This window comes from Enhydra lutris, unplaced genomic scaffold, assembly GCF_002288905.1.
Source record: "Enhydra lutris kenyoni isolate GAN:26980312 unplaced genomic scaffold, ASM228890v2 scaffoldscaffold7, whole genome shotgun sequence".
Classification (NCBI taxonomy): Eukaryota; Metazoa; Chordata; class Mammalia; order Carnivora; family Mustelidae; genus Enhydra; species Enhydra lutris.
This window is the reverse complement of record NW_019154091.1, coordinates 46,334,690-46,350,980: the sequence shown is the minus strand read 5'-3', so window position 1 is coordinate 46,350,980 and position 16,291 is coordinate 46,334,690. Positions and strand designations below refer to the sequence as shown.

The following is a 16,291-nucleotide window of genomic DNA, read 5'->3' as shown; positions in this document are numbered from 1 at the left end:
AGAGAGATCTGTACTCACTGTAAGAGGACTGTAAGAATCTTATAAAAATTAAAAGAATCTGGGAAGGGTCTACAGCAAATGCAGTAAGTGTGAACTGGAGGAATTTTAAAAGCAGAATGACAAAGGCAGCTCTGCGTTGTCAGGGGCTCATAATAAAAACGCAAGATTAAAAATGTAAATTATATTTAAATATCCTGTTTTTATGCTTTAATCAAAGGACTCCTATGTGATTTTACCCAATATTTTATATTTACAATTGCATAATAATTGGGTTTATTTCAACGATTTAAATTAATGCTGATTGAACTAGAAGATACAGTTTTACTTAACTTGTGCAAAGAACAGAGTTCATGAGCTCCTTCTGGAAACAGGCCATTTACCTCTCAATGTTTATTCTCCATGCTTGCATCCCCCTACCTCTTTTGCCTATCGCTTCTTATCGCCTCCTCCAATTCCCTTCACACTTTATTTAGGTTCCGCTTCCTTATACTCTTTGCCACTTAAAGGGGCTTTCCCTGGCCCCCTTCCACAGAGACAGCACAATGAACTCATAAGACACAGCACACTTACTTAGTCCAATCAACATCAACACACCATCACTGCAGGAAAAACAAAGATTTCAAAACAGCAGAGCCCATCTGACAAGAACTGTAACTGAATTTCAGCTCTTTTCAGGGCGCCTGGGTGGCTCAGTGGGTTAAGCATCTGCCTTCAGCTCAGGTCATGATCCCAGAGTCCTGAGATCAAGGCTTACATGGCAGGGTGGGGGGGGGTGTCTGCTTAGCGGGGAACCTGCTTCTCCCTCTGCCTCTGCTCTGCCTACATGTGCCCTTTCTGTCTCTCTGTCAAATAAATAAGAATTTCTACTCTTTGATTCTTTATGGGCTTTTTTTCCCTTTCGGCAGACTTTCAGGGAGTTGCTTAGTTGAATTCAGCATACATAGGGTATAGGTTATTTTATAAACATTTAGCTCTCCTGCGACAGCACTCTAAATATGTCACAATGCAAAATCCCCTCCCAAGTAATCACGATGGGGATACCTTATGTACTTAATGGCAAGGATGGAGTGAGACTCTCACCATACCTGTTCTAATTTCTATCATCTGACCTTGGAGTATGTTACACAGATATTTTTTTTTCTTTTACAGTTTGTTCCTTCTTCTTGGCTACAGTTTATGAATTGAAGAGTAGGACACAGAAAAATGAGGTTATTCTTCATACTTGTTCCATCACTTGCTCTGTTATTTCCAGGGAATGCACTAACTATAATTTTCAGATTTTTTTTTCTAAATTGACATGTAATTGACATGGCATGTTACTTTTAGGTATACAGTGATTCAACATTTGCACACCACTTTTAGTATATGTGCTGCCACAACAAGCACAATTTTCAGCTTCTTGACTTTACCATGTTGATTATTTTAATAATTTAAATTTTCTTACTTAAATGAAGAAAGTAAGAGACACAAAACCAAAACCTTCCATTATCATGTACTTGCCCAAGGAAAGGACCAAAAAAATCCTAATTTTAAGTTACTTCAGTTTATCGTCCTCAGTTTTTTCTAGATAAAATCATTCGAACCAAAGAAAGGATTCAGGACTAACTGTGTGAGCTTGGGCAAGTTACTTTCTATGCCTGTTTCCTCAACTGAATCCTTTTCCCAAGCTACACAAGAACATAGAAAATTTAAATTCATATTTTATCCCTTGAGTTACATATTATTTTTGTCTAATATTTTAATTCTGCCCTTAGAAATTAAAAAAAAAAAAGGGGTGCCTGGGTGGCTCAGTGGGTTAAAGCCTCTGCCTTCAGCTCAGGTCATGATCTCAGGGTCCTGGGATCGAGCCCCGTGTCGGACTCTCTGCTCAGTGGCGGGCCTGCTTCTTCCTCTCTCCCTCTCCGCCTGCCTCTCTGCCTACTTGTGATCTCTGTCAAATACATAAATTAAAAAAAAAATAAAAAAAAAAAATCAGGGCACCTGGATGGCTCAGTCAGTTTAGCGTCTGACTCTTGCTTTCGGCTCAGGTCATGATCTCAGGGTCATGAGACTGAGCACCACACTGGGGTCTACCACACTGGGCATGATTAAGATTCTCTCCCTCTCTCTCTCTGCCCCTCCCCTGTTCATACTCTCTCTCGAAAAAAAAAAAAAAGTAAAATTTATTTTTAAATAAAAAAAGTAAAAAGCAAAAATTAAAAAATACTTACAAATATAGAAATACTATGCTTTATGCATATAATGTTTTTCTGATAAACTCATGGTTTTCAAATTTATACTAGGTCTCAGACCTCTTCTCTGCTACTATTTTTCTTTCTTAAATATATCCATCATAAACTCCTTCAGTTAAGATTTGGCAGGTGGTAAAGTTTTGATTTTCTGAAAATGTCTTAGTTCATTCCCATATTATTGTGAGATAGTTGTGCTAGATGTACAATTTCAGTCTGTTATATTCTCTCAGAACTTTGAGAAAGTGATTCTAGTGTGTTCTGATGCCCTTTAGACAGTTCTGCTCTCAGACTGACCTGTGTTCCCTGAAATTTCCTTTATCTTTGGCTGACTGTAATATAATATATATTTATACATATATATGTTATATATATATATACATATATATTGTATTAGGTATTGTGTAGTTTTGCTATTTTGTGTCTATGTGTAAATTCTTTTTTTTTTTCCCCTTTACTATGTTCTCCTCAGAGTTTATATACTCTTATCCTCTACTAAAACATAATTATGTTGCATTGGATCTTTTTTATAGTCTTCTATTTTTAAAGATCTTTTATATCTTCCTGTTTCTCATGTATGCAACATTCTGGATAATTTCTTCACATTCTCTGCTTTCCCCAGTTTACTGTTCCTCCCTCTAGGAGTCCATTATTCCATTTAACCTATCCTATTTCCTTGATTACATTTCCAAAAGTTATATTTAGCTGCTCTGCAATCATGTCTTTTCTCATTGCTGTTACTTATTATGACCTCATATTTTTCTTTAAATATTTGCATATTTTAGAATTAAAATATGCAAATATTTTAGCATTTAAATATCTCAACCCTTTTAGAGTCTGTAAAGTTGCTTTTGTTTGTTGTTTGTTTCTAACTCATGGTAGTTTGTGTGTTTAGTGATGTTGGTTGCAAGCTCCAGTTCGAACTTGATATAAAGTCTCGTGGCTCTTAACTGGTGATGCTTTCTTTCAAAATTATTTGCATGTATTTTTTGTAGAGAGATAAGGGTTCTACTGACCTACTGACCTAGGACCACATTAGTGAACCTTTAAAGTCTCACATTTAATGTGGAATGCTCAAATTCATTTCCTCCACCTCAGTGGAGTCCTAGATGAGCCTCCATATTACTGAGGTAACCTGCATTTGCCCTCAGGGCTGCCCAGTATTTGCACACCTTGTACTGTTTTTGACCTTGACTGAAACCACAGTCCTACTTCTCTGGTCATCAGTAACTTCTAAGTTATAAGGCTTAAGGAACATCACCAAAGAGCAGAGAAGACCAGATAAGTCTTCGGAAAACCAAATTATTATTATTATTTTTAAAAGATTTTATTTATTTATTTGACAGAGTGAGATCACAAGTAGGCAGAGAGAGAGAGAGAGAGAGAGAGCGGACGAAGCAGGCTCCCTGCCAAGCAGAGAGCCCGATGCGGGACTCGATCCCAGGATCCTGCGATCATTACCCGAGCCGAAGGCAGAGGCTTAACCCACTAAGCCACCCAGCGCCCAAACCAAATTATTTTTAATGGTGTCTGTCAATGATGCAACCCAGCAATATCATACAGAGATTTAAGCAAAGTTAGCACTTAAATGACTCAAAGAAACAGTCACCAACATAAAGTCGATGATCAAAGGGAAAGGAAAGTACTGAATTTTTTAGATGTGAGAAACAACAGAAGAGTTGTGCCTCTTTTAAAATGAAAAGTTTATATTTTAAGGTGATGTCCTGAAATATCAGTGGAATGAATGTCAGTACCACTTCTCTAACCCTCATAGACTCGTCGCCATTTTGAGGCAATGAGTTTCAGGCTGTGATGTGGTAGTTTGTAATAAATCCATGCTTCTTCAAGAAGAAAAAGAAAAATTGAATTTAAAAGGAAAGAAAAAAAGTTTTCAAGGCAAAACAAGAGGGACTAGGTTCCCAGAGAGAGCAGAAAGAAGATACCCCCGAGAAGGGTGAGCCAAAGTCCTAGGAACTGTTCTTCCCTTCACAGCATTATTTACTGACCATTAGCATGGAGCAAAAGGTTAAGAATCTAGGCAAAGGATGCAGCTCTCAGGGAAGAAAGTCAGCAGAATGCTTAGCAATGTCACGAGGCTAATGACATGAAAACTGGAGTTTGGGACTGCGCCATGGCAGCCAGAACGTGAATATCTAACAGCCCAAGTGAGAAGGGGGTGCCTTTTCCCTAGAGCCATTTGGAAAATTCTTAAGCTGCTATAAAGGCAGAAGATTAAGAACATAAGCAGGAAGCTACTGGAAATCTCTTTAGAGTTTTCTACAGAGATCAGAGATGAAAACTTCAAGTCAGAACATTCCAAGAAGGGGCACCTGGGTGGCTCAGTGGGTTAAGGCCTCTGCTTTCGGCTCAGGTCATGATCTCAGGGTCCTGGGATCGAGCCCCACATCGGGCTCTCTGCTGGGCGGTGAGCCTGCTTCCCCCTCCCCCCCTCTCTGCCTGCCTCTCTGCCTGCTTGTGATCTCTCTCTCTCTGTCAAATAAATAAATAAAATCTTGAAGAAGAAAAAAAAAAAAAAAAGAACATTCCAAGAAGAAGAAGTCATAATAAATACCCCAGACTCTCAAGTGAGATTCTAGGAGGGGGCAATCTGGAAACAGAATCTGATGAAAACTATATTCCAGTTTTGAGTCAGTACAGATTCTGATTAAATGGAGTATTCTTTATCTTAATCATTCACTTTCCTACCGGAAACTTCACTGCTCTTAATCTTTTTTTTTTTTTTTTTTTTTTTTTTTTTTTTTTTTTTTTTCTTTTGACAGACAGAGATAACAAGTAGGCAGAGAGGCAGGCAGAGAGAGAGGAAGGGAAGCAGGCTCCTTGCTGAGCAGAGAGACTGGTGTGGGTCTCGAGCCCAGGACCCTGGGATCATGACCTGAGTCGAAGGCAGAGGCTTTAACCCACTTAGCCACGCAGGTGCCCCTGCTCTTCATCTTGATAGCTAAACTCTTTTTGTCATAGATCTCTGGGCCTCACCTGCATATCTGTTTCCATCTCCCTTTATGCTTGCCAATTTTGCCACTCACCTAAAATCTTAAGTTCCTTAAGCTTTCTCTTAATGTGCCGGATCTTGTATTTCTTTTCTTCTCTTTCATTATTTAAAAGTCTTTCCTCTCTTCCTCATCACAGCCTTTAACATACTTTATGGTAATGGCCGCCGACCTGTTTGCATTCCCCACTAGAGTGTAAGTGAGGATTCTGTGAAAGGAGGAAGTGGGTCTGGCTTAATCACTGCCATATTCCCAAAACTAGTTCAGGGTCTGAGATAGTGATTGCTTCACAAATATTTGTTGAATAAAGGATGCTGGAGGGAAGAGGGAAGCTGATGCATAGAGGTATATGGGCGGCACTGACACCGAGGTAGAAAACTCCATGCAGTAGCCAGACTCAAGATCCCGGATGGGAGAAATTACCTCCACAATTTCATTCTGTAACAGCCTTTAGGGGAAAGAAAACCTCCTGCCCACTGTACTGGTGGGTCTTTTGGTTGTTGACTTGTGGGCTCTTCCAAAGGGCTCTCAAAGATCCTGAACTGTATTTTCTCCAAATTTAAATACCTTTTCCTTTATGTGTGTGTATGTGTGTGTGTGTGTGTGTGTGTGTGTGTGTGTGTGTGTGTATGACATAAAGAGTTTCTTTGAAAAAATTATAAAACCTAAAGTAAATGAAGCATTCCTTTGAACGCCAATAAATACCATACTCCTGAAAAATAATTTTAGTAAACACTAAAAATAAAACTGAAATCTCGGAAGTACATCACTAGCTTTTACATTGTAAGATGATGCTTCCAGAGATTATCCTCAATGGTGACACCGATTTCCTACTCATCCAGTAAGTTCAAGACAGGATATCTAGCATGGCAACCTTGAAAGAATCTGTATCATCCCATAAAGTGGAAATTTAAGGAACTAATTGGTTATTGAGGCTTTGTCTCTTTAGAACAGTCAAACCGAACACATCTGAGTATTCACCCTCAGAATCTTGTTTCACCACTTAAGAGTTAACTCCATGACTGCACACTCAGTGAGTATGAACTCTTCTCCCAACAGAGTACTAACCTGGTCGATTTGGCTTTTTTGAGTTTACATGGTTAGCTGCAGAAACAGCATAGGTTGAAGTGAAGGATCTGCTTTTGGTGAGGGTCATCATCACTGGGTTATTCCAAGAATCGGGACTAACAGCACTATGAAGACAGAGCAGAAAGAAAAATGAATAAATTATTCGTCAATTACCGGGAAAGATCTTGCTAGAATGCAGTCACCATTTCCATAATTGGCTTGCCAATCTGAGTCATGGTCTAGGTTCAGTGATAGGACCACTTTACTTCCAAATGAAATAATACATTATCTGAACTCAGTTTCTGCTGCAGGGAGACAACATTGAGGCATCAAACATACTGGGTTGATAAAAGTGGAAAGAACTTTCCTACTTATCCAGTTAGTAGGAACCAGGCCCTTCTTACTGTACTACTGTAATCATGTTCCTCTTAGATCTTCTAAACCTTGACAATTGTATTAGTTAAGATGCAGGGAACCTACATTAGTTATGAGTGCCATGATGCTCCTTTTATACTCTTTACTATTTATTATTCTTGGTGTATCTAAATTCAAAAATTAAGTGCTTATGAAATCATTCAAAGATGATATTCTTTGCAGTACTTTCTTATGAAAGAAAGGTTAGCAATAGGCTTTTGGCCTACAATTTCTTTTAGTGGCGATACCCTGCCAAGAAGGGATGATAAGCCAAATCACCTTGTAAATATTGCTAACGATGGACCTGCTGATAAACACACAGACACTATTTACTGGGAGAAAGGTAATGGACACTGAGTCTTCATCTAGGAAATGCTTTTATGAGGATATCCTTGGTTATTATTGTACATAAATCTGGAATTAATGGATCTATAGGAGGTTGGGGAGGAGAATGTTATACACCCATGTAATTAATGGCATATAACTTTTGGAGGTGTTCCAAATAAAAATTTATCTATATGCACTGCCCAAAACCTTACGTTAAATCTAAAACAGAATCTACAGAAATTTGAGGGAGAAAAGAATTCAAGAAGCCATGTTGACAATCGTGGAATGCTCCATGGGAAAAATGTTTGGTCTATGTTTTGTTAACGCCTGTGCGCTTTCAAACATTAATAAATTTGGCACTGGGTAAACTCTACGATTTGTGTGAGTCCAGTCTGACAATGTGACACTCTGCCAGTTTTATACTGGCACTATAAGCAGGACGTATGTACCTGGTCTGTCTGTGCAGCTTACTATAAGTAACCCTGAAATTGATGGAATTATGGAGTCATGAGTGGTAGATATTTGTCATGTAAGATGTGAATCAATAGAATAATTTAAAGATGTTCCAGGACCAAAATGGTTTCCCCTGCTCAAGCAACATTTTGCATGTGTTGCTTAGAATTCAGTATGTTAAATACATGCTAGAACATGTGCTAATGTGGAATAAAAGGACTTTCTTAGGGTGCTGCACTGTTTCATACCCCCTTGAAGGGCGGAATGGTGAGCATGTGCTTTGCTATTGCCTATATCCTCTGATTACTAGTAAATTTAGAAATGAATCAGATCTATAACTGTGTTGAGTTCAATTTAACACTCTGACACATATGTTACACCTCATTTCTTCTCTTCTCTTCTTTCCTTTTCATATTTTTCAACTGTTGACTCAGGTACTTAAAAACTTCAACTTCTCTCCTTACTCTACTAACAGTTTACAAAATAAATCATAAAAAAGACATCTGAAATACAGAATGAACTCCAGCAATTACCAAATACAATGAAGAAAACAAATAGTATTTGTTTCATATCCTTCTTGAAATCTCATTCTAGGCATTTCTGATTTGGAAACAATGAAATCAAATAAAACTTGGAATCTGGATAGATAACTACACTGTTTCCTTACAGTGCTGTTCCCTTTTAACTTCTTTTGCTGGATTGAACGACTTATAAGATCTACTGTGAAAAAAATTTTCTGCAATATACGTGTGGCCTAGAAGTGTTAATTTCTTAGTACATAATACAATGAGGAGGTATTGCTTTTCTATGTAGACTTTTAAAAGATCTTAAATATTAACTGCATTTTATTGCATTTATATATTTATTAATATCATAAAAAGTTCTATTATGAAGCCTAGCCTGAAAAATGCCTATTCCTTTTTTAATAAAAACATTTAAAATATGTTAATTTTGAAAAGTTTTATAAAATACAATAGAGTACCTTAAATACAGGGGGAATTATATATTCCTTCTTAATATAATATTAATTTATTAAAATACATATTAACAAAACAATAACAATGTATTATGTATATGTAGATACATGTCTATGTGTATGTATATGTGCATTATAACTTCCTGGCATTTTAGAATATATTGCTTTCTGTGAACATTGCAACAGTTTTCAGCTTTGTATTGACCCTCACCTTTTGGATTCCCGTTTAGATCTCATGAATATGTGTGTAATAATTCGGGTTTATAGCCTAAAGTAGCTTAGGGAAACCTTTACTTGGTCACCTCATTCTGAAAAAGGGAAAATTTTCTATATGTCTGCCGTGGAAGATCTCAATCCCCTTCCACAAAAGTAGATACGATAATCTTAGTTCTACTGGTAACAACTTCATCCTATGTCTGAAAAGTCTTACCAGATCCCCTAAGTTTTTGGTTGTTGATGTTTGTTTTTCAACCAAGTTTACAGCTTCCTTTCTGCCTATTATATAGAGAAAGGGCTCAGTTCCAAAGCTGAGTTGGAATGACTAGATTATGATTTATTTCAGACTTTTTGATTTATCTCAAGCCCATTTCTTTTTTTTTTTTTTGAAGCACCCACCAGTATGCTTCTACCTAATGCTTCTACCTCTCCACTGTGCCACAGTTCCCTTCTCCTAAGGATTCCCTGCAGTGGGTACGGAGGCTCAGACAAGGACCTGCTTCTCAGGACATACATATCTGAGTGGCAGGGCCAAGTCCTTCTGATCCTTAGTCTAGTGTCCTTTCTACGTGGCTGTAGTTAAAACTACCCAGGAGTCAATCAGCCAGCTAAATACTAAAGGACATGTAAGCTGAGGGCTGTGCCTAATTTTCACTTCCCACTCTTGTTCTTTTGATCACTGCAGTCCTCAAAGTCCTCAACAGAAAGATACACAGGAGGAAAGGAAGAAACAAAAGGGTTGAAGGGGAAAAAAACTACAAGAGCTAAACCTCTAATCAGTTTTGAAATCAATCAATAGTGTTACCAATCAGTCTCCTAAGTGGAGGTTTTAACTTTGGTTTACACTCAGGGCTGGAGATAATCTGTGGCTACCTTTCCACTGTTTTCCCCATGACTAAGGGTCAACCAAAACCAGCTGTATTTAATGGTAGTACTATTGCCACTTACATACGGATTTCCCTCCAAATCTCTTCAGAATGAATTTCTATTCTTCATAATGGTGAAAATTTGCATCATTTTCAGATTTTATAACTAGGACATTTATAGGACTGTGAGATAAGGGAATAGACAGGGGAAAAATGTATACTCAGGCAAGACTGCTGTATTTCTTGGACAAAGAAAATGAGTGGGGTTAGATGCTCTTCCTTATCTATTTTGAAAATATTTGATTATGAGTATTTATTTCATCAAGCAGGATGACAGGATCCCTGGGAGTTAAGCTCATAAAAGTTCTTGAAATTCTCCTCATGATAATTTCTATTACAGTCCCTAATGTCATTTAACTAAGAAGAAAAAGTATGAGAAGTGAAATTTGACCAGAAGTAACAAACCATTACAGAAAGGAGACATTTATGCACAAATGGATTTTTTGGCAGAGTCACTGTATTTTAAGAAAATCATGGAGCACTAACTATTCTATGACAGAAATCTTGGCAAGGTGTGTTGGTAAAAACAGCCTCTCTAAAGATATATGCTGAGAACAAAATTCATTTTCTTAAGGAACAAACATGTAACAAGTATTCACTATCACCTCTAAGTATTCACTGCCGTAGACACTGACAACAGCCAATATTTTTAGAGGAAAACATCACTAAGGACTTATAATTTGACCTTCAGGAAATGTCCACAAAACAAATTAGGTAACCTTCTCCTGTGGTAGCATTTGAAGTTTTATGAAAACCCAGGTAATCAGATGGAGTGGAATTACACTGATACGTCAAAGAAAGAATCATTTGAGTTTCCTTCTGATTCTAGAGGTTCATTAGACTATCAATGTTATTATGGAAGACACCAGTTATACATATTTTTAAATGACAAAGATAAGTTAGCAGTCATTAAACTCATGCTTTGGGTTTAAATCAATCTCAAATGGTGCTTTATTTCTATTCAAGCCCAAGTTCAGGAGAAAACCACTTGTAATATTGCCATCATGGAGTTCAACAAAGATATGGTTATTTTTCAGTCATTGGGTCATTAATAAAACTGATGCAAATGTTTCAAAAACCTAAAATCATATGGGAAATGTTCTCAAAATCACTGAATTCATATAAAGCATGCTCTTTTTATTCTAAATAGAAAAGGACAAACACAATGTTGTTTTCTTCAAAATTCTTTCTAGATCTTAACACTACCTTTCCTTTAGCTTTGGTAATTTTGGCTTTGAAATCAATTTGTAAAATTGTAATTAATATGCTAAATAAAGTTTGTTCTATTTTCAAATGAGATATAATTGATATGTTAGTTTCAGGTGTACAATAGAGTGATTCGATATTTGTACATATTATGAAGTAATCACCAAAATAAGTCTAGTTAGCATTCATCACCCCACAGTTAACAAAAATTTTTTTTTCTTGTGATGGGGACTTTTAAGATTACTCTCAGCAACTTTCAAATGTGTGATACAGCATGGTGACAATATAGTAATAATGCTATATTATTATTATTTTTTTATATTATTAACTATAGTTACCATGCTGATGTTATATCCCCATGACAATTATTTAAAGCTGAAAGTTTGTACCTTTTGATCCCCTTTACCCATCTGGCACACTCCACACCCCCTCCCCCACCTCCTGTTTCTGGCAGCACCAGTTTGTGCTCTGACTAAATAAACTTTAGATTACCAAATGTTTGAACATATCCAGGTGCTCTTAGGATAATGATCTACTTTTTGATCTGATCTTTTGCCTTTCATATAATGCTAGGATAACAGGTCTGGTGGGCTGGGGAAACTCTAACAACAATTTGCAAATGTCAGGTTGGATGCTTCCAATTTCAGAATCTCAGTATCACTCTCAGTCTAGGCAAAATCTAGCTTACCACTACTCTGAGCTGGCTCACCTCTTCCCATCCTGTCACACTGGCAGGCATTACCTCAAGTCACTGTTCCCATTTATATTTAAGACCAAGCAATACAATTTAAGCCTATTATCTGATGTTAATCTGTACAGTCCTTTGCATTCATTTTCAAAGCTGGCCTCCAGCCAAACATAAATTGTTGGGCCATCTTTCCTCTGTAATTTACAATTCCTTTATAAAGGGATTTATATACATAAATGTATATAAATGTAAATTTATGTATATAAATTTACAATTTATATACATAAATCCCTTTATAAAGGAATTTTAAATTTATATACATATACAAATTTATATACATATACAAAGGAATTGTAAATTTATACACATAAATTTATATACATAAATCCCTTTATAAAATTTATATATATAATTCCTTTAAAAAGGGATTTATGTATGTAATTCCTTTATAAAGGAATTTATTTACATAACTTCTCTAAGAGATGTGAAACCAACAGGAGCATTGCCTAACCTTGATGGAGATGCTTCCTGCAGTTTGATGCTAGCACTCCGGTCCCTCCGTACAGGCGCAGGCTCCAAAGTGGGGAGGCCTGTGGCTGAGGTGGTAGTTGTCCAAGTCGACGAAACTCGTCTCAACAAACCAGGAGGCAAACTCCTTCTCAGGCGCTAGAAAGAAGGAGTGATTTTATTACCAAGCATATTTTTGATCACTGACTTCTATATAATACAATGGGAGAAATTGGGTTTTTAATTGGAAGTGACTTTATTAAACTACAGTGGCTGAATGTTACCTATCTAAAAACTGGGTGCTCAGGAATTCAATAAAAGAATGAATATTATAAAATTAACGTTTCGGGATCTTCATTTAAATGATGATTGTAATGTGGAATTATAGGAATGAGAGTCATTTACCTTTGGGAAAACTTTACAGTTACCTCAGTGTAATAGGATATACACACTTATCATATATTCTATTAGTTATTATGGGCAAAAGCCTTTTTCTCAAAAGTCATTTGTTTGGGGCATGGATTAATTTTTACCTTCTAGCAAAACAGTCTCCACGCCAAAGTGTTTATTAATTTCATTTTAATTTCTTGACTTAACAAAAGCCAGGAGCTGAAGGTAAGAGCATAACTCAAAAAACGCACCACTTTTCTTGGGACTAGCATGACTTCGACATCAGGCATAAGGTAATACCATCAGTACCAACAGAAGAGTCTGTCAGTTGACCTGCAACCCTCTCATGACTACTTCTTCTCCTGTGATATCCTAAACAGGGTATGTGGCATCAGTGGCAGGGAGGCAAGAGTCTGAGCTTACCAGGATGAGTACCAGCACTCTGAAGAGGGTCTTCAACTTAAAAATTAAAAGGAAGGTAGTCTTCTAATACAACTACAACAATATAGTACTAATAGGTAGAAGCTTGACCCATTTTTATTTGTTACTAGTTACCCCAAGTAGACCAATCATTGAGCCATTCTTTTCAAAGATGAATCCTGGTCTCCTGAAGGTAACAAAAGCTTTTGAGAGGTATATAGCACCTTGAGATTCAAGAATAGCTCAGAGACTAGTTTCCCATATTTCTTAAAGATCTGAATATGCATCTTTGAAGGTAATTCAATAGGAAGAGAAAAGGTCAAGCCTTGTAAATACCAAGACTGATGCCTAAAAATCTCACTAACTTCATGTCTATTCTGATACTGAAAGGAATCAGTTAATCTCTATTCCTTGACTGTCACATCATGCTTAGCCATAGAAGCTTCCCCAGAGAAGATGTTCCAAGAAAATTATGTAAATACCTAATTGACCAAATTGTGTGAAACACACATTCCTGAGACAAGAGACTCACAAAAACTAAGTCATGGGTGTTCCTGACTGACCACCAGCTTGAAAGGACAGATGCCTGTTTACCAAATACATAACCATGCGAGACATGCTGGAAAGGACTTAAATTCTGATTTTTTCAGTCTTTAAAATAACCCATTTTCAACTAACGCAAGGTCTAAGTTGGTTGTAGGATCCCATTTCCTACAGCTTACATTTGTAATACTCTTACATCTTACACATAAAAAGAAGGGATTTACAAATCACTAGGCCATCTTTTACTTGAAGTCATCCAAAATCAATTAAAACTGTTTGAGTTCAAAACTTCTTGGATTTGGGAAACCCAGGAGGGTACTGTGAACAGTATCACACAAAGAAATCATGAGCAGCCGATCTCGGGGTTTTCGAGGGCGAGGGATTTTAAATAGAACCACATGAGAGGGAGCAGGGACTTTTGCCTGTCTCCACCCCTCATGGCTACATCCCTGTCTCACAAAACAGAGTCTGGCATATGGAAGTAAAAACGTCTTCAGAGTCTGAATTTAAACAAAAAAAAAAAAAGGTAAAACTTTCATTTATAGAAACCTATAAGGTATCAGGACACAAGTCTTTATGTTTAAATTTTTATTACTTTGATGTCCCCAATCAACACATCTCCACTGAGTCACTGACATGAATCTGGATCTGGGGATGACAAGAAACAGACCTAGAAGGCAAAACAAGACGTTTAACCTTTCTAGGGATAGGTTATTCACACTTACCTTGGGAATAGCCAGCTTGTCTTTTTCAGAGCTTTCCTCAGAATCAGAACAGGTATAGTTGTCACTGAAGGAAACAGCAGGATTCATGCGGGGCTTGTGAATCGCCTGGAAGGTGAGCTGGGTGCTGAGCAGGTTGCTCACTGCCCTCAAGGACGTGCACACGTTGGGGGGCAGTGAAGGGTCTGCCAGGAGGTCGGTAATGAGGCCGTGAGCCTCCCCCATCACGGCAATATCCACAGTAATACTGGTTCCTGAGGACTGAGACACCAAACAGATTAACACTCAAGTGAGAAAAGGCTTGAAGCTGAAGGTGCACACACTAAAAGGGGGCTTTTTCCAAAAAAAAAAATGGGCTGACTGACTCTTTCAAGTTGCAGTAAAGGACATTCAAATCTCATTTCTGTTTCAAATTTTGCCAAAATTTGCCATGGCTTTTGCCATTTTGGCAGTCACAGCATGTTTTTAATGTTGTAACTTTGGGAGGGGTGGGGCATATTTGAAGAAATTAAAAAGATAAACACTAGCTTTTAAAAGGCAAAAAGTTGGGGTGCCTGGGCAGCTCAGTCAGTTAAGCTTCCGACTCTTGGTTTCAGCTCAGGTTGTGATCTCAGGGTTCTGGGATCCAGCCCTGCATTTGGCTCTGTGCTCAGCAGGGAGTCTGCTTGAGCTTCTCTCCCCCTCTCCCTCTGCTCCTCCCACCCCTCACACTCTCCCCCTCCCTCATTCTAAAATAAATAAATCTTAAAAAAAAAAAAAAAAAAAAAGCAAGAAGTTTCAGGGAATTGGAAAAAACTTCCTATCAGCCATTCCTTATAAAGAGCTCAATATTTTAATGCATGTTATTTAGAAATTTCATTCTAAAAATAACATTAGTATACCACAAACTTTTAATTTTAGTTAATATTTTAATGTGACAGTTAAGCCTGGTATATGGTATTTTTTTTTTTAAGATTTTATTTATTCACCTGAGAGAGAGAGAGAGATCACACACACATGAAGAGGAAAGGGGCAGAAGGAGAGGGAGAAGCAGACTCCCTGCTGAGCAGGGAGCCCAATGTGGGGCTTGGTCCCAGGACCCTAATATCATTACTTGAGCCAAAGGCAGATGCTTAACTGACTGAGGCACCCAGGTGCCCCTATGGTAGTTACTTAATTAATATTACAGATAGGCCCCAAAAGCCTTTGGCTTGTGATCAGATTCACATGTTATCCCTCTTCTTGTTGTTGGTAAAAACAGTAATTTTAGTTCTGGTATTCTGTGGCACCTCTATCATATTTTCTAAAATGCCTATCAGACTGAGAGTCCTTACACTCTCTTTGCTGAAGAAAGGAAAGCACAAAACAAAGAGGACAGGATTGTTCCCCAGTCTACGGCTTGGGCCAGAATGCCAGCAGGAAGGCATGACAGCAAGGAAGAGTATGGGCAGAGTCAAGGCCAAGAAGATAGATGAAGCTTCAAGACAGCATACAGAAGACCACGAATACTGGAAGTTGCCACAGGAAGAGGTACAAGGAACCCACATAACTCCACAATGCAGTCAGCAATCAGGGTGCAAATTCTGGAGCTAGGCTACTTACGTCTAAATTCTGACTCCTAACCCTACCACTTTCCAGCTGCATGATCTCCGGCAAGTCACTAAGATCCCGTGCTGTGATTTCTGCATCTATAAAGTGGATACAGTCATAGCACCAGTTTCAGAAGGTAATTCTAAGAACAGGGATAATAAACGTAAAGCACTCAATATTGTGCTGGCAACTTTAAGTGCTCAATACTGATAATGGTATAAAAATTGTAATTCTGGAGTTTTTCAATAAAAGACTGTTAAAAGTTTGGCTATGTATTTGGAAGAAAAATTTAGTCATTTTCTCACAACAGACTTAAAGATAAACTTCGGAGAGATGAAAATTTAAACATATATGATTATAAGTTTATTAAAAGAAAAGAGCAGGGTTTAAGTTATAATGCTGGAATGTTAAAAAATAATGTGAATTCGAGCTTGAGAGTCTCCTCACTTTCTCAGGAAGATTCTCTCAAACAGATCCCGGTGACTACTTGATTTTCCCATGCCTAGTTCTTCGTCTTCTTTTTCCTGAGAAAATAACACCAACAGTACTTCATGGACTTGCTGGAAGGACCAAATGCAATGCTGTATACATTTGAAAGGGAGCACCTTGCCTAGATCGTGGTTGACATAT

The 16,291-nt window shown here is 37.6% G+C and overlaps 1 protein-coding gene across 1 annotated transcript in view; it reads right to left on the bottom strand.

Annotated features, from left to right (window-relative positions):
* Positions 1 to 16,291, bottom strand: part of LOC111142110 (phosphodiesterase 3A) — a 320,975-nt gene that overhangs the window by 45,212 nt on the left and 259,472 nt on the right. The window contains 3 exon segments of the mRNA XM_022495077.1: positions 6,305 to 6,420; positions 12,022 to 12,176; positions 14,096 to 14,353. Coding sequence (XP_022350785.1) covers positions 6,305 to 6,420; positions 12,022 to 12,176; positions 14,096 to 14,353 — 529 coding nt within the window.